Source organism: Rhinatrema bivittatum, chromosome 5 (genome assembly GCF_901001135.1).
Source record: "Rhinatrema bivittatum chromosome 5, aRhiBiv1.1, whole genome shotgun sequence".
In the NCBI taxonomy this organism is placed as follows: domain Eukaryota; kingdom Metazoa; phylum Chordata; class Amphibia; order Gymnophiona; family Rhinatrematidae; genus Rhinatrema; species Rhinatrema bivittatum.
In genome coordinates, this window is record NC_042619.1 from 135,051,678 (window position 1) to 135,070,633 (window position 18,956).

Genomic DNA, 18,956 nt, shown 5'->3' on the forward strand with positions numbered 1-18,956 from the left:
TATGTTTTTATTTTGGGTGGCGATTTTAACATCACGGATAACCCTCAGGAAGACTGTCAACCTCCCAAGACCCCCAAGAGTTTGCAGGCCAATATACCTATTGTTTTTTTAACCCAAGAGTTGAAAATTTTTGGTAGTTGGCATATCCTTCATCCTCACGATGCAGAGTATTCCTCCTACTCTCATGCCCACAATGTATACTCGAGAATAGATTACATTTTTGTCTCAGAATCCTGTTTCTTTCAGCTGCGTAAATGTGACATGTACGATGTTTCCTTTTCTGATCACTCCTTACTTGTATGCACCCTTGCGTTTGCTGATGAGGGGCAGATCAGACCCCCTTGGAAAATGTCCCTCTTGCTTTTTCATGATAAAGAATTTATCAGGTTCTTGGGTGCCAAATGGGAGAAGTATAAAGAATTGAATCTCACGCAGGATGTGTTGGCTACTATTTTTTGGAATGCGATGAAGGCTGTGCTTAGGGGCAATATTTTGGCCTACCAGGTTCAGAAGGAGGTGCGTGGCTGCCCAAAAAGAATTGGAATTGTCCAAACAAGTGACCCTTCTCAAACATACTCACATTAGTTGTATGACCTCAATTCGACAATTGGCCTCCGCTAGAAGGGAACTGGATGCATTACTGGATCTCAAGGCAAGACAAAATTTGCAATACTATAAATACAAATTATTAGAGATGTGAATTGTTTCCAGTATCTTCATTTCCCACGGTTCTGAACGCTATTTTTTTTTGGCTGTCTCGAGCCGAAAAAAACCCCCACCCTGACCCTTTAAATCAAATTATTTATAATCCCCCACCCTCCCGACCCACCCCCCAAAACTTTTCTAAAGTACCTGGTGGTCTAGTGGGGGTCCCGGGAGCGATCTCCCGCTCTCGGGCCGTCGTCTGCCAGTAAACAAAATGGCGCAGATGGCCCTTTGCCCTTACCATGTGACAGGGGCCATCGGTGCCATTGGCCGGCCCCTGTCACACATGGTCGGTGCAATGGATGGCTGGCACCATCTTACAAAATGGCACGGGCCATCCACTACATACAGGATTGGGCCTCTAATCATCATAAATTTGATCCAGAGGGGCTACTGGATGAGTGGGCTGCTCCCTACTATGGGATGTTTTTGCTTCACATATCTAAATTTGCCCTTCTCAATTTAAATCTTCATACATTTTGGCCAGGGGCATTTCAGAACACGTGGAAATGGTGGAGGGCAACCACACAGAGCTCTATTGCAGTTTCTCCTTTTTTACCTTTTATTTGCAATAAAGATTTCCCAGAGGTTCTCACACTTTCGGTATTTCATACTTGGAGAGAACTAGGGTTGTCTTGCCTTGGGCAACTAGTAGATCCAGATGCACAAAATCTATGGTCTTTTCAAGGACAATGGGCTATACCGGGGAAAATGTTTTTTGCTTATTTACAAGCTAGGCACTATGCCTTGGAGGTCAGTCAGAGAAATATTAAAGTAATTACCTTTTCAGAAGAGGAGAAGACTTTTTTGGAAACCACTCCTCGCTTCAACAGACTTGGAATCTGGGTATGCTTTTTTGTCCCAAAACCAGTCCTCGCCACATCTGGATTCTTTGGCCATGCAATGGAACTAGGACTTGCGAATAGAGATTGATCTGTTAGTAAAAATTTGTAACCTATCATTAAAATCATCCATTGTGCTTGAAGATTGGAGGGTGGCTAATGTAACCCCAATATTTAAAAAGGGCTCCAGGGGCGATCCAGGAAACTACAGACCAGTTAGCCTTTACCCAAGGCAAGTCTTGCCTCACACATCTGCTTCACTTTTTTGAAGGGGTTAATAAACATGTAGATAAAGGTGAACCGGTATGTGTAGTGTATTTGGATTTTCAGAAGGCATTTGACAAAGTTCCTCATGAGAGGCTTCTAGGAAAAGTAAAAGTCATGGGATAGGTGGCGATGTCCTTTCGTGGATTACAAACTGGCTAAAAGACAGGAAACAGAGAGTAGAATTAAATGGACAATTTTCTCAGTGGAGGGGAGTGGGCAGTGGAGTGCTTCAGGGTTCTGTACTGGGACCCGTGCTTTGCAATATATTTATAAATGATCTGGAAAGGAATACGACGAATGAGGTAATCAAATTTGCTGATGATACAAAATTATTCAGAGTAGTTAAATCACAAGTGGATTTTGATAAATTGCAGGAAAACATTGTGAGACTGGAAAATTGAGCATCCAAATGGCACATGAAATTTAATGTGGATAAATGCAAGGTGATGCATATAGGGAAAAATAACCCATGCTATTGTTACACAATGTTAAGTTCCATGTTGGGAGCTACCACCCAAGAATGAGATCTAGGCGGCAGTGCTACGGCAGACAAAAAAGCAAACAGAATGTTCGGAATTATTAGAAAGGGAATGGTGAATAAAATGGAAAATGTCATAATGCCTCTGTATCGCTCCATGGTGAAGACCGCACCTTGAATACTGTGTACAGTTCTGGTCGCCGCATCTCAAAAAAGATATAGTTGCAATGGAGAAGGTACAGAGAAGGGCGACCAAAATGATAAAGGGGATGGAACAGCTCCCCTATGAGGAAAGACTAAAGAGGTTAGGACTGTTTAGCTTGGAGAAGAGACAGCTGAAGGGGGATATGATAGAGGTGTTTAAAAGCATGAGAGGTTTAGAATGGGTAAATGGGAATCAGTTCTTTGCTCTTTCGGATAATAGCTATCATCAAATCCTCCTTGAATCCAATAAAAAAACAAATAATATCATCAGGTTCGTTTGAAATACTTTTGATTGCCACTACAATACTAAACATAGGAATTATCTATTGTCCCCCTGGTTGTCTCAACTCTGAACTCTCAAATTTTCTAGAAACTATCTCTACACTTCCTATAGATCTAAACAAAACAATACTGCTGGGTGACTTTAATCTACATATCTCTAATCCTTCCATAATCACTAGTTCCTTTTTGGATGCCATGTCTGGCCTCGGCTGGGATCAACTCATCAAAACCCCTACGCATATCAAAGGTCAAACATTAGACCTAGTATTTTTCAACCCACTTCAACATTTTCCAACTCCGAACAACATCACAGTAGTACCCATTCCCTGGTCTGATCACTACAGAATTCATTTCACTCTAAATTTAAATAAAAATCCATATACAACAACAAAGAAACAATCAATAATACATAGAAGGAAATTCATTAGCGCAGACACATTTGTAGAGACAATCGCCCCTAACATACCTACCACAGTTCTTTCCAACATAAATGATACAATACACTCTTGGAATACTACAATTACAACCACCCTCGATACAATTGCTCCGTTTAAGCAGATCAAACAAAATAGAAATAAAAAGAAAATAGATGCTCCCTGGTACACAAAATCACTGCACACCCTTAAAACTCTCCTTAGGAAACTAGAACGTAAATGGCGTAACAATAAAACCACAGAACTAAAAAACAACTATCGCTGTACCCTACGCCGTTATAATAAAGAAATAAATCAAACAAAAAAACTCTACTATGCCAACATCATTGCCAAAGCCAATGGCAATCCAAATACACTATTCAATATAGTAAAAACCTTAACCTCTTCCCAAAATGAAAACTTCATAAATGTCGATACCAACTTCTGTAATAAAATCGCTAAACATTTTGAAACTAAAGTACTTAACATTTCTGCTGAATTCTCAAACCTTCCTTATCCCACTCAAAAAAATGAAGTACCCAGTCAATCATGGTCAGAATTCACCCCTACCTCAGACACTTCTATTCTAGCCATTATAAACAAACAAAAACCCTCCAACTCCCCTTATAATCCATGCTCTGGAGCCTTTTTCAAAGCTCTCAAACTTGAAGCCTGCTCTTTTCTTACTCTTCTAGTTAATCAATCTCTAGAATCAGGTGAATTCCCCCCACACTTTAAAAAAGACCTCTATACTACCAATCTTAAAAGCTAAAGCAAAAGATACATCTGATCTCAACAATTACAGACCTATAGCATCTCTTACTTCCCTGGCCAAACTAATAGAATCTGTAGTACTCCATCAGTTAACCGATTTTCTTACAGAGCACAATATTCTTCATATTAATCAACATGGATTTAGAAAAGGTCATTCCACAGAAACACTTCTTCTATCCTCTTTTGATACTTTTTTCCGTGCATTCGACTCATATACAGACTACATTATAGTTTTCTTAGATATATCAGCAGCATTCGATACCATTAATCATCAGATACTCATTTCAGGTCTTCAAAACATAGGCATCACAGGTACAGTTTTGAACTGGTTTACATCCTTCCTCTCCAACCGACCTCAACAAGTCAATTATAGTCAGCACTGCTCTTCCCCATATATCATTAATTCCGGCGTTCCTCAGGGCTCATCTCTTTCTCCTATTCTGTTCAACATATATCTACTTCCTTTATGCTACATTCTATCCTCTCTTAATCTTCAGTTCAAAATTTATGCAGACGACATCCAATTTTTTGTCCCATATAAATCATCCTGGTCAGACACTCTATCTTTAGTTTCTCTATACTTATCTACAATCAACTCTTGGCTCTCCCACAATCGATTAAAACTGAATCCAGCAAAAACTGAGCTCGTATACTTAACTTCCATCTCTGATTCTTCATTAGGTCCACCATCACATCTTACAATCAATAATGTTACTATCCCCATAACACGCTCTGCTATAAGCCTAGGTGTAAACATTAATTCAGATCTTTCTCTAAAACAACACATATCCTCACTTACAAAAAAATCGTTTTTCAAACTACGTCTGTTAAAACATCTTCGTCCTCTACTATTTTACCGAGATTACAGAACCATTCTTCAATCCTTAATCTTCTCTGGCTTAGACTATTGTAATGCTCTCTTCCTAGGATTGTCAGACTCTTCACTATACCCCCTTCAACTGATCCAAAACTCTGCAGCCCGGATACTAACCAGAACATCTTTACGTCATCATATCACCCCTATTCTACAATCATTACACTGGTTACCCATAAAGTTCAGAATAAAATACAAAATTCTCTCTATTATCCATAGTTTAATTCATAACCATAATCATACTTCTACCTGGCTTTGTTCAATACTGCGCATATACAAACCGACGCGACACTTAAGATCACTTAACCAAAATTTACTAGATATCCCTTCTCCTAAACAAGCCAGATTAGACCTCACTAGAAAAAGAGCCTTTTCAATAGCCGGTCCAACACTTTGGAACACTTTACCAAACCATCTTCGCTCGATATCCAACCCTGCACATTTCAAAAAATCTCTCAAAACATATCTTTTTCAACTTGCATTCAACACGTCTTCTAATTAAACTTAATCATCAATACCGAAATTACCCTCTTAAACATAGTTACACCCATTACAATCCCATTTATACTACACATAACTACAACATACCTGCTCATTCACACGTTTCCAACTATCATACCCTTCTCCCTTCTTCCCTTTATCTCATATAATTTTTACGCTCTATTTCTCCCACTTCCCCTTCCTCCTCCCGTTCCCCTTCCCCCCCCTTTTTCCCCTTTTCCCCCAAAACAATAAGCCCATGGTTCCAAACTTTTTATATTTTTAATAACCTTATATACTAGCATTCTGTCTAGTTATTACCAATTTTTATGTAAAGTTTAAAAATTCCATTTTATTTTGATTATTTTATTTTTGGTTTTAAATCTGTGAACCGTTTTTGATAAAATTTCTTTTTTAAAAAACGGTATATAAATACTTTTTAAATAAATAATAAATAAAAAATAAATAGAAGAACTAGGAGGCACTCCATGAAGTTAGCATGTGGCACATTTAAAACTAATCTGAGAAAGTTATTTTTCACTCAATGCACAATTAAACTCTGGAATTTGTTGCCAGGGTATGTGGTTAGTGCAGTTAGTGTAGCTGGGTTTAAAAAACGATTGGATACGTTTTTGGAGGAGAAATCCATTACCTGCTATTAATTAAGTTGACTTAGAAAATAGCCACAGCTATTACTAGCATCAGTAGTATGGGATAGACTTAGGGGTAGATTTTCAAAGGGTTAAGCGCGTAACCACGAAAACCTGCTCCTGCGCGCGCCGAGCCTATTTTGCATAGGCTTGGTGACGTGCGCATGTGCCGGGGCTTTGAAAAAGGGGCGGAGTCATGGGTGGGGCGCCGGTCCGGGGGCGGGACCGAGGCCTCCGGCACAGCAGCTATGCCAGGGGATGGCGCACCAGCAGCCGGCCAGCATGCGCAAATTACGCCTGCCAGAGGTAGGCGTAACTATTGAAAACAAGGTAGGGGGGGATTTAGATAGGGGAAGGTGGGGGAAGCAGAAGAAAAGTTACCTCTGAGGCCGTTCTGATTTCGGAGTGGCCTTGGAGGGAACGGGGAAAGCCATCGGGGTTCCCCTAGGGCTTGGCGCGCGCAAGGTGCACAAGTGTGCACCCCCTTGTGCGCACCGACCCCGGATTTTATAACATGCTCACGGCAGTGAGCGCATGTTATAAAATCGGGTGTACATTTGTGTGCGCCGGGTAGCACACACAAATGTACCCCGCGCACGCAGATTTTAAAATCTGCCCCTTAGTTTTTGGTTACTTGCCAGGTTCTTATGGCGTGGATTGGCCACTGTTAGAAACAGGATTCTGGGCTTGATGGACCCTTGGTCTGACCCAGTATGGCATGTTCTTATGTTGCGTCAGAAATTGGCAGAGCATTTATCATGCTTTATCGCTGTATGGTTCCTGCCAACCTGCGTGAGATTCAGTTCAAATTTATTCACCGTTGGTACTTAACCAGAAATAAAGGAGGAAGACTAAAGTTATGGTCTTCTAATGAATGTTTGAAGTGTTCTCACATGTGGGGCAATTTTTGTCACATATTCACGGAATGCCCGATACTTCAACCTTTCTGGAGTAAAGTGTGCTCAGCAATAGAGCAAGTCTTGGACACCCCAATCACATGGTCATGTGGCCTCATTTATTTATACCTGTTCGAGGAAGACCTTATCCTTCCAGGTGGGGGACAGAAGTTTGTGGTAATCTCTCTAACGTTGGCAAAGAAGGTGCTACTATCTACTTGGCACACAGCCCTGGCTCTGGCCTTTCGGGACTGGCGCCAAGCACTGCTTCATTTTGCTGCATTAGAAGCTTTAAGGAAGCTGTTCTGTTCTTGAAAAAATACTTTGCATTATGGGACAGATTCTCTAAATGGTAGTCAACTTAATGGATTCCCTGGCTTGTATGTGTGAGTGTGTGTGATGAATGAGTGAGTTTGGCCTGTAACTCAATTAGCTTGGGGGAATTGTTAAAAAAAAAAATGCTGAAGCGACATGGAGCACCCATCATTATTTTCACCTAGTTTACTGCTTTGATATCTTTGTCATTGCTATGATCTATATCTGCACTGTTGTACATTGTATTGGTTTGATCATGTTGTGTCAATAAATATTATGTTCAAAAAAGATCAAAGCAGGATACAATGTTGAGAGGTTAATCCTGCAGCTGCTTGATCTTTCTGAGGATGTGATGGGTTCTGATGGCGTCTAGAAAGCCTTCCACTAGAAAGTCCTATGGACTGAAGTGGAGGAGTTTTTCAGTGTGGTGTGAGCAGAAGGCCCTAGATCCGTTCTTCTGCCCAACACAAAAACTACTTGATTACCTTCTACATCTTTCGGAGGCTGGCTTAAAAACCAACTCCATCAGATTTCATCTTAGTGCAGTTGGCACATACCACCACGTTATAGATGGTGTGCCCATTTCTATACAGCCTATAATTGTACAGTTCATGCGGGGCCTGCTTCAATCGAAGCTTCCCCTAAGACCTCCCACTGTGTCTTGGGATGCAACGTGGTGTTAGCTCAGCTGATGAAAGCTCCTTTTGAGCCACTGTGCACCTGTGACCTGAAGTACCTGACCTGGAAGGTCATATTTTTGGTGGCTATCACTTCAGCGTGTAGAGTCAGCCAGCTTCAGGCCTTAGTGACTTATCTATCTTATACTAAGTTTTCTCTAAGGTGGTGATGGATTTCCATCTTAACCAGTCAATCATCTTGCCAATATTCCTTCCCAGACCCCATTCGCACAAAGTTGAATGAGCACTGCATAGTTTGGACTACAATCGAGCCTTAGCCTTCTTTCTGGAGTGGACAGAAGCCCATAGACAGTCCACCCAATTTTTTGTTTCTTTTGATAAGAATAAGTTGGGTGATCCCATTGCCAAACAGACACTATCCAATTGGCTAGCAGATTGCATCTCCTTCTGTTATACCCAGGCGGGAATGCCTCTTGGGGATCATGTCAAGGCTCATTCTGTCAGAGCCAAAGCAGCGTCAGTGGCCCACTTGCAAGCAGTTCTCGTGGAGGAGATCTGCAAACTGCGACATGGAGTTCTCTCCATACATTCACATCACATTACTGTCTGCATAGGAATGGCCGATGTGACAGTTGGTTCGGCTAGTCTGTCTTCCGGAACCTGTTTGAGGTGTAGAACCCAACTCTTCCGACCTTGAGCCTGTTGTTTGGGTTCAGGCTGCCTCCCCCCTCTATTACCAATAGCACTGGTGGTGTGCTCGTTGGCACCTGGTTAGATGTCTGTTAGTTCCCTTTTGTGTTGCGGAGCAGCCTGTAGCTAGGGATTCACCCATGTGTGAGGACTACCATCCTGCTTGTCCTCGGAGAAAGCATAGTTGCTTACCTGTAACAGTGGTTCTCTGAGAACAGCAGGATGTAAGTCCTCATGAAACCCACCCACCACCCAGCGGAGTTGGGTTTCTCCTATTTTTTGTTTTATCAGAATTCTGTGTTACCAGACTGAAGAGGGACCCACACGTGGACACGTAGTTTAGGGCATGCTCAGTGTACGGCTGAGGGGGGATATGATAGAGGTCTTTAAGATCATGAGAGGTCTTGAACGAGTGGATGTGAATCGGTTATTTACACTTTCGAATAATAGAAGGACTAAAGGGCATTCCATGAAGTTAGCAAGTAGCACATTTATGATTAATCGGAGAAAGTTCTTTTTCATTCAACGCACAATAAAGCTCTGGAATTTGTTGCCAGAGGATGTGGTTAGTGCAGTTAGTGTAGCTGGGTTCAAAAAAGGTTTGGATAAGTTCTTGGAGGAGAAGTCCATTAATGGCTATTAATCAAGTTTACTTAGGGAATAGCCACTGCTGTTAATTGCATCAGTAGCATGGGATCTTCTTAGTGTTTGGGTAATTGCCAGGTTCTTGTGGCCTGATTTGTCCTCTGTTGGAAACAGGATGCTGGGCTTTCTAGAAACTTTGACATAAGTTCTGCATTGGGCTCCATCTAATGATGTCATCCATGTGTGAGGACTAACATCCTGCTGTCCTTGGAGAATATCTGTTACAGGTAAGCAACTCTGCTTTCTTTATTCTCAGCTGACTTTTAACATAGGCACATCACCCACCTGTTCCTGCTCCTTCCCTACGCATGGACTTTCTCTTTTCCATCTCTTCAGCTCCTCGCGTGAACTAACCTCCACATTCCTGGACGCAAGCTTCCTCTATATGCAGAGAAAAATAGAAATCTCTATGGTTTGGGGTAGGCAACTGTCTCAGCTAGTTACCTTCACCCAGGGCTTCCCAAACCTATCTTGGGTACCCCACGGCCAGTTAGATTTTCAGGATATCCACAATGAATATACATGAGTCTTCTATGTATGCATATTTATCTAATTCATATTCATTGTGGATATCCTGAAAACCCTACTGGCTGTGGGGTCCCCAGGATAAGTTTGGGAAGCCCTGCCTTCTCCACTGGAGCTCTTCCACTGCTGCTACTCCCAACACTCAGAATGAGTTACATCCAGTACACAATGCATGCTGTCCCCAATCTTGCTCAGTCTGTGGATAAGACAGAGGCTGGAAGGACTCAAAAGAGCGAATGCTCAGGAGGGGGGGCATTGGAGGAGATTCTATGTATAATATATGGGTTGCACAAAGGGCCTGGCTGTCTGTGCTGCGCATACTGCCCATTAATTTCTACAGTCGGGGGCTTATTCTGCAGCAGAGCCACCCTTCAATGAGGGCTGAAAAAGGGCAACTGCTCTGGAACCCACACCACCAAGATAGCCCAGGTTTTTGGCCTCTGTTGGAAACAGGATGCTGGGCTTGATGGACCCTTGGTCTGTCCCAGCATGGCAATTTCTTATGTTCTTATGTTCTATCATTTCCTGTCAGCTTGGAGTGGACCCATGCTCGTCAGCGTTCCAGTACCCTCTGCAGTTGATTCTCCCCAGGTCCCCACACCCTCCTAAAGTCATCTTAGCAAGGCAGAAGATGCATGCCTGACTACAATATGTGCTCAGAAAGGAGCTTCTGCACATTTGAGTCATTGCTAGCATGTCTTCTTGCTATGAGGTGCTGAGAGCAGACCCCAGGTGCTGTTCTGGACTGAGCATCAGGCAGTAGGGACTGTTCCATGGCACAGCTGATCAGATCTGATGGCACACTGGTTGGGAAACACTGCACCTTTGTGGCATTGTCCACAGAGTACATTTATCATGAATTCAAATGCTGTGTCCAACTCCTTCTAAATTATAATCCTGTCTTGAGTTTACTGTTAGATAACATTTGTGATGCTTTAAAATCATTCTTGCTAAGAAGCCAGATTTTGAATGATTTTAAGATGAAGGGAATTTTTTTTTATCTCATTGCCTTTTGGTTTTGTATGAAAGGAAACATGGTTTCATTTTTGACGTATGGTTCATGTCTTTGCTGCTTGTGGGTGTAGGGGAGGACTTGAACTGTGTACAGGGCTGGCAGAAGGACTAGGTAAGCAAGGCCTGGGCCTAGGGCGTCAACCATTAGGGGGCGCGAGCGGTGGTGGCAAAGAGGAGTGGGGGCCGCTCACAAGAGGTAGGAGTCGGGGCTGCCAGTGCAAGGCAGAAGGGCACCTAATCCCCTTGCACTAGCCCTGGCTGTATATTCGCTTATTTGTGCTAGAAATGTTTTCTTGCTTGTTCTTGACATAGTGTGTTTAGAAACAAACATCACTGTATCAAGTTATTTCTACTTATTGTAATTTCAACAAAAAGATTTAAGCATTAAATAATTCTTGCTATTTAACTTAATAAGGGAGAACATTAGAAACTTTATGGCTTGAATTCTTAATATGTGTGTTCCTTCAAGCAATATCCTGTGTTTTCTCCTCTGTGTATAAATATAAGAAGTGTTTTTAATGACATAGAGGCTTTGAAGAGATTTGGTATTAAGGGGATGAGAACTTGATTTCATGTGTCTTTATTTTTCCTGCCTTGCAGTGGAGGCTTCATGTCAGAATGGAGATGAAACAATGGAGACAATTGAAGCAGCAGAGGCACTCCTCAATATGGATTCTCCTGGCCCAATGCTGGATGAGAAGAGGCTGTGTAAGTATTGATACCATAGGGGAAAGGCTGCCAAGTGTACCTAGTCTGCCCAATTCCCCTTCCTAATGCAATACCGCAGAGCTGGCTTGATCTTCAGCTTTTCCCCATTTCCATACCCCTCAGGAGTGCTTGTCCCATGCCTTTTGGAATTCTGATTATTACACTATAGTAGCTGTTTAAATACTATCTACTGTTTCTCAAGGATCTTTGCAAATTACCTGTGGAATTTTTTTTTAACCCGTGATAGCATAAGGCCTTTTATCATTTTGGTATAGTTCTTTATGAAAATAAAGAATGTCCAGCAGCTGTTTGGAGCTAGATATACAGACATGAGGAATATGATACTTTCGACTTCCCAGATGATGTGCCAGTTTTCTGATGCAAGCAGAAGTTTCCTAAACCCATCAGACTTATAATTCTTTAGAAGGTGTAAACAAAGACAGCTCCAGGTGAAAAGTGCCTGTCTGTACCTTGTAGATATCATAATTGCAGTGTTCATTTCAATAATGTTTTAAACTGGGAACAGCATCTATTCATTGCTCCTCAAAGAAGGAAACTGTGGGGTTGTCTCCTAAAATAATTATAGGGAGATAGCACGATTTTGACTGGCTTCAGTAATAAAACAATAAAACAAAAGGAGAAAGGGGTTTCCTTCATTTGCTTAAGAATTTCCCTTTTGTTTTTAACCTAGGGCCCAGGGGCTCATATTCTTTAACATCTGGAGGAAACTGTGTCTCTCACAGAGAGAGATCCGCAGGACCATGTGTTTCCTTATGGAGGAATGAATCTATATTCATTCTCAGGGAGAAAGGGGTAAGGGAAGTAAAGTAGGTGGAGACCAGTGGTACCACCCAGGTGTATCGGCGACCATTTGAAGGAGATCCTCAATGAAGGAAAGGAGAAGGAAGGTACCACAAAGTATGAACCGGGAGAAAAAAAAAGAAAATGAGTAAATACAGGAAAGGTATGACAGATGTGATTTGAATTTAACACAACTGAATTGGGTTAAATTCCTAACCACTAGCTATTGGGAGGAAGCTTAAAAACTTCCTCCTGGTTCAGAGATGGAACCAAATTACTAATGAAATTGGCTTTACCATCTGAATAAATTTACTTGGAAGCCTTTGGTCACAAATTTACTAAAGATGTAAACTGTAAGAGGGACTTTGCATATATCAAGAGCTGTAAAAGAACTTTTGCATCAGTTTCCATTGTTAATCAGTAAAAGGTTAAATTGGAAGCTACATCAGCTTCCAGCATGATTATTAGTGCTATTTACAATGAATATTAATGTTTGATTGAGACATAAGCAGTGTACAGGGCCTAGAATCATCATCTTTCTCCCACCAGGGAATCCAGACACTCAGAGTAAAGTAACATCTGGATGAGAACTGTAGCATCTAAGACTGTGAGGTATGGTTCCTGGGGACTTTAGCCCAGGGATTACACAACATTTATGGATAATTCCTGTTAAGCCAAGAAAAAGTATCAAACCCTGACAAGAATCCTGTGGTTGGAATGTAACTTAAAACATTATATTATTTTATTCTGTTTACAGTTTTTTCTTTATTGCATACAATGATGTGGTGAAGGGTTTAATAATGGTGTCTCAACAAGTGTGGCAGAGCTGATGACAGCCTCTTGATTACAGTGGTAGTGTAGGACAGCACTTCTTTAATGTGTAAGAATTAACATAGTACCGCTCTGTTCTTACTAGCTCCATATTCCATACTTAGTATTTGCAACAAATATTTAATGATTTGGGAGAGGTTGTGGTACCAAGACAGGGGTATGTTCTATTTGCAGGTCCTTCCCCCTCCTCCCTCAGTCCCTCCTACAAACTTGGGCTGCCTGGGCTCTCTACTCTCAGGCTCCTTGACTCTGTGCCTTCACACTGGCTCTTGTTTCCCCTTCTCTCTTGCTAGCTATCTCCCCTATGATTGTTGCCTTTCTCCCAGGACAAGCAGGATGGTAGTCCTCACATGTGGGTGACGTCACTGGATGGAGCCCTATCATGGAAAACTTTTCTTTCAAAGTTTCTAGAACTTTTGCCTGGCACACTGAGCATGCCCAGCATGCCATGATCCCGCGAGCCACAGGGTCTCCCTTCAGTCTCTTTTTTTCCACGCTGCAGTTTGCCTCGTAGATAGGAGCTCTGTGAGAATTCTCATACAAATTTCCTCACGGAAAAATCCTAAAATTTACTTCAGAAAAACATTCCCTCATAGGGGTCTCCCTTCGGGATATATTTTTTCCATCGTTCGGTGAGTAAAATCACTATTCCCGGTCGGTGCCACTCCCACCATTTTTTCGGTGTCTGCAGGCCGTCAACGGTTTTTGGGCCTCAACCTCTGCCATTATGGCAACAGGTTTCCGAAAATGTCTGGAATGCCCCCAAACCATGTCGATTACCGACCCACATGATGTCTCTTTGCTGTGCCTCGGCTCATCACACGATGTGTCTACTTGCCCAAGTTGTGCCCAAATGACTCCGAAGGGTAGGCGGGCTCGCCTCGACAAGATGGAAACCCTGTTTAAAATTAAACTGACTCCATCGACGTCCACCCAATCGTCACTGGTAGGAGCATCGAAAAAAACTGGTCATAAAACCTCGCCGGGAGCACCAGGGCAGTGGTGACCATCCGTCACCAACTCCGTCAAAGTCATCAACATCATCTACCTCGGCGCTGGGGAAAGACCGGGCCGAGCACCGAAGGAAGCACTGACGTGAGTCTACCCCCGGTGCCGGTTCCGACACCGCATTAGCTTCGATGGCTATCGAGCCGCTTGCAAAGAGGACACTGTTAGAAGAGCTGTTAACACCTTCTCCATCCGAGCAACCAAGGCAATCCCTATCGACATCGGTGCCGGGTACTGAGCCCCCATAGGTTCCTGCGGTGGTGCCAGTAATGCCTGGCCTGCCACCCCCTGTAGCTGCAATGTCTTCACCAGCTTTCAGGGAGGAACTGGACAGTTTTATCCAGGCAGTGCTCGATACTCTCCAAGACCTACAGCCACCAGTACCGACCCCCATACCAGCAACGACACCGGAGCCATTGATATTTGCACCGTTGCTAACCAGACTTGATACTCATCGGTGCTCTTCCAACGCAACCCGCACCACAGATGCCAAAGCAACCCATGCAGCCTCTGAAGGCCCCGATTCCCATTCCCGGCTCTTCAGACGATGAGGACTTAGATTCCAGCCCCATTTCACCGATGCTTGGTCCATCAGTGTTCTCGGGACCAAGATGCCCATGACTTTCGTCGATGCCTCCGAAACCTCCATCGGTGCCACCGTGCCATCCATCGAGGCCATCGAAGGATCCATCAATGCCAATATGTCCTACAGCACCAGCCTTCTTCCATCCTTCAGGATCTCGACTAGAGACCTTTTCTGACACATGGGAAGATGTAGACACCGACACATCCATGGAGGATATTTTGTCGGAACCATCTCCTCTGGAAGAAAGGAGAAAATCTCCCCTAGAAGACCTCTCCTTTGCCAATTTTACTAGAGAGATGTCAGAGACAATCCCCTTTGATCTTTTTACAGAGGAGGAGACAAGGCACAAAACATTTTCTGCAATAGAACAAATGTAATGGCTACTAGGAAGAGAACTTTCCATGTAAGAAATTTAACATCGCAGGAGTGCAAAGGCTCAAATGGGGAGCACATGAGCCTTGTAAGTACTACATTCAGGTTCCACTCGGTGACTGGTGGGCATAGAGGGGGCTTAAGTTGTAATAGGCCCCTCATGAATCTACATACAAGGGGTTGCCCTGTTACTGGGGCATCGCTAACTCCTTTGTGATATGCTGAGAATGGCACTCAGGTGTACCCTCAACGAAGAAGTCTGGAGACCAGACTCTGAAAGGTGCCAGAGATAGTCTAATAGAGATGGCGTGGGGCAGGAAAAGGGATCGATACCTTTTTGCGTGCACCATGTGGTGAGCCTTTTCTACTTAGAACAATAGGATTTTCATGTGGAAGGCTTTCGTGAGGCTACAAGCACTTGAGAGACATCATTTGAAAGGTTGAGCAGTTGGAGTATCAAGCTTTCAACATCCAGGCTGTGAAGGATAGGGTTTGAAGGTTCGGATGGCGTAACATGCCTTGGGTCTGAGTTATGAGAGTGGGCGCTGTGCCCAGGCGAATGGGTTCTCTGATCGAGAGGTCGAGAAGCATGGGAAACCATACTTGTCGAGGCCAATACAGGGCTACGAATGTCACTGACCCTTTGTTCTCGTGTGGCTTCACAAGAGTTTTGGCTGTCAGCGGTATCGGGGGATATGCGTATAGGAGGCCTGTGTTCCAGGGGAGAGTGAAGGCGTCCGTGGTGAACTTGTTTTGTTGCCTGTGTAGGGAGCAGAATCTGTCCACTTTGTGATTCAGTTCAGATGCAAAGAGGTTTTAAAGTTCTTTTTAAAAGTCTGTGTATTCGCTTCTAGCGGTAAGTCAGGTGGTACGTCGTTCCATAATCCTGGACCTGTCTTGGCACGAAGTTGAAAGCATTTTTCTATCCTAACACTTTTCTGGGAGTCACCATGTTGAAGAAACTCCAGACCGTATTATCTCATTAGCCTGGCAATTTCCATATACTGGACATAAAACCAATGCTTGGCTTCAATCTGTCACCTGTGAAATGGAAGGACAGCATACCATTCATAGAACACAAACGATCAAACATTTTAAATATAAATGTGTTCCTACATAACCGATTGGTCCTCCGTATTCACCCTAAATTCCTTCCCAAGGTGGTTACTGACTTGCACTTGAATCAGTCTATAGTCTTGCCCACCTTTTTCCCAAGGCCTCACTCTCACCAGGGCGAGAGAGTTTTACACACCTTGGATTGTAAACGTACACTTGCATTTTACCTAGACCGCACTGCAGTCCATAGGAATCCACCCAACTCTTTGTTTCTTTTGAGAAAAACAGACTAGGAGTTGCAGTGGGCAAACAAACTCTCTCCAACTAACTAGCAGACTGTATCGAATTCTGCTATGAAAAAGCTGGCCTTCCTCTCCAGGGATGAGTGAAGGCACAATCAGTAAGAGCCATGGCAACTTCAGTAGCACACTATCGTTCAGTACTGATTACTGACATCTGCAAAGCTGCAACATGGAGCTCTCTTCACATATTTGCAGCACATTACTGCCTCAACAAGGAAGGATGTCAAGACTCTGCCTTTGGCCAGTCAGTCTTGAAGACCTTATTTCCAGTATAATCCCAACTCCTTCCACATCCACCTGCTGTGATTTTCAGGCTGCCTCATTTTTACCAACAGTACACTAGTTGTTATGCCTGCTGCACAAGTTGTACGCTGTTGGTCCACATTAAATATGAGTCAGCCTGTAGCTTGCTAATCACCCACATGTGAGGACTACCATCCTGCTTGTCCTGGGAGAAAGCAGAGTTGCTTACCTATAACAGGTGTTCTCCCAGGACAGCAGGATGTAGTCCTCACAAAAGCTACCTGCCACCTTGCGGAGTTGGGTCTGAAACGTTTTATTATTTTATTTTTTCGCTCGCACCTTTTGCTACAAACGAGACTGAAGGGAGACCCCTGTGGCTCGAGGGATTATGGCATGCTCAGTGTGCCAGTCTAAAGTTCTAGAAACTTTGACAGAAACGTTTTCCGTGATAGGGCTCCATCCAGTGATGTCACCCACATGTGAGAACTACATCTTGCTGTCCTGGGAGAATACCTGTTACAGGTGAGCAACTCTGCTTTCCCCTTGCATTACCTGCTGTACGACTCAGAAATCCCTTTAATCTTAGCATTCACACTGTATCGAGTGATACAGCAATGCCTTCCTCGTCCCATGTCGCATTTCTTTTCAGCAGGTGCCATGTGCAGGGCATTGGGACAGGAATAGGGGAACCTGAAGGAGACTTGTATTCCTTTTTGCCACCATCTACTGGCAGAAAAAGTAGCTGCAACACAGTCTGCAAAAACACAAAACCAAATTGCTTTCATTCTAGGCACAGAGCGCAACCTTAACAGTCATAGAGGGACCGGTGTAATAAACCACGCTGATTCTAGCATAGTTTATAACTCCTGCTTTTGCAAGGATTTTTCAGTACTAACATAACCGCAGTATGCAATAGGGGTTTTAACCTGAAAAAACACACGGTAAAATGGACATTAAAACCCACGCTACGATTGGCGCATCCCCATGCAAATTATAGGGTAGTGAACTTAAGTGTTAGCCTTCAATGCAGGGAAGTGCACTAAAGGACATACACCTTTGCACGGATTGTTTTGCTGCCAGAAATTTAACTCCTGTTTCAAAACAGGAGTTAAACTTCCTGCAGAAGAATGGGCTGAGCAGAAGAATCCCGTTCTTTCTCCTGCTCACCCACCCACCCAAGTTTTAAAAAATAAATAAATGAAAAGTACTGGCCCAGAGCAAACTTTTCTTCCCCCAAGTTAAACTTCCCACAGGAAATGGGCTGAACAGGCAAATCCCCTCCCTTTCACCTGCCCATCCACCCACCCAAGTAATAATACATCACTGGCTGGCCATTGATTGGTCTCTTCACTGACAGCTATCAGTGAAAAGACTAATCCCATTCAGAACCTGAATTCTGTCAGTAAGCTATCAGTGAAGGGACCAATCAGTGGCAAACCAGTGAAGTGAATAAGTTAATATTAATGCAGATAGAACTGAGAGCTCTACCAGCAGCCTGACAGGAGAAGGTAAAGTAGTCTTCTCCTCCAGCTGGAGTTGGGAGTTCTAGGGTGGGGAGGCTTGAGAACATAGGTGCTCTGGCCACTACTTTTATTTATTAATTTTTTTTAATTGGATGAGTGAGAAAGATGGTGGTCGCTGCTGAGCCTGCGTTCTGTTCTGGCTGGAAGTTCTGTTTGAAGGAGGGGAGGGTTAGGAATGTGTGCCCTCGGCTGCTATTAATTTTTTAATATTGTGCTCATGAGAGGGAGGAGTTTCGCCTGCTCAACTCTCTCTACCATTTGAAGTTTAGCTTGGTGGATGGGAAGGTTGGAAATTTGTGGATCTCACTGAGATTTGATGGTGAAGGAATCTTCTATTGTGCTACCCTTTTGCTGCTTTGTTTGCACATGAGCTTTTTTTTTTTTTTTTTTACTGTTCTATGGCAGCAAATGGCTCATGAGTTTAAAAAAAGGAAGCTTTTTGTATGCTTTTTTTTTTTTTTTTAATTTACAGGCCATTTGCATGCTATTAGCTTACTACATTCTGGGGAGCCACAGGGTTTTACCGCTGGCGTAAAGTTAAACCTGTGCCAAAATGTAATTCCCAGTTATAGCACGGGTTTTATTACATCGGTCCCAGTGTTAGTCATTGGGGATATGCCACTACAGCTTGAAGAAAAGCCTCTAATTGTGCTCATTCAATTGCCTTTTTGATCAATTATTATACATTTTTGTCCTTAAATAATTCTTCACATGTACAGTATTTACCTCCCCTATGGATGTAAAATCATATTCTATCTTGAAAATAATAAAAGTGAACCAAAGGTGGTATAACCTGTGACCTCCCCTTTCTGCTTTAGTTTCTAAACAAAACAC

At 43.1% G+C, this 18,956-nt stretch overlaps 1 protein-coding gene across 6 annotated transcripts in view; it reads left to right on the forward strand.

The window, feature by feature from the left end:
• The window catches only part of ELF1 (E74 like ETS transcription factor 1), a 520,762-nt gene that overhangs the window by 418,777 nt on the left and 83,029 nt on the right, over positions 1-18,956 (forward strand). For all 6 annotated transcript variants that reach the window (XM_029602968.1, XM_029602967.1, XM_029602973.1 and 3 more), the window contains one exon: positions 11,293-11,400. In XM_029602968.1, the coding sequence (XP_029458828.1) occupies positions 11,293-11,400 (108 nt within the window). The remainder of the gene's footprint in view (positions 1-11,292; positions 11,401-18,956) is intronic.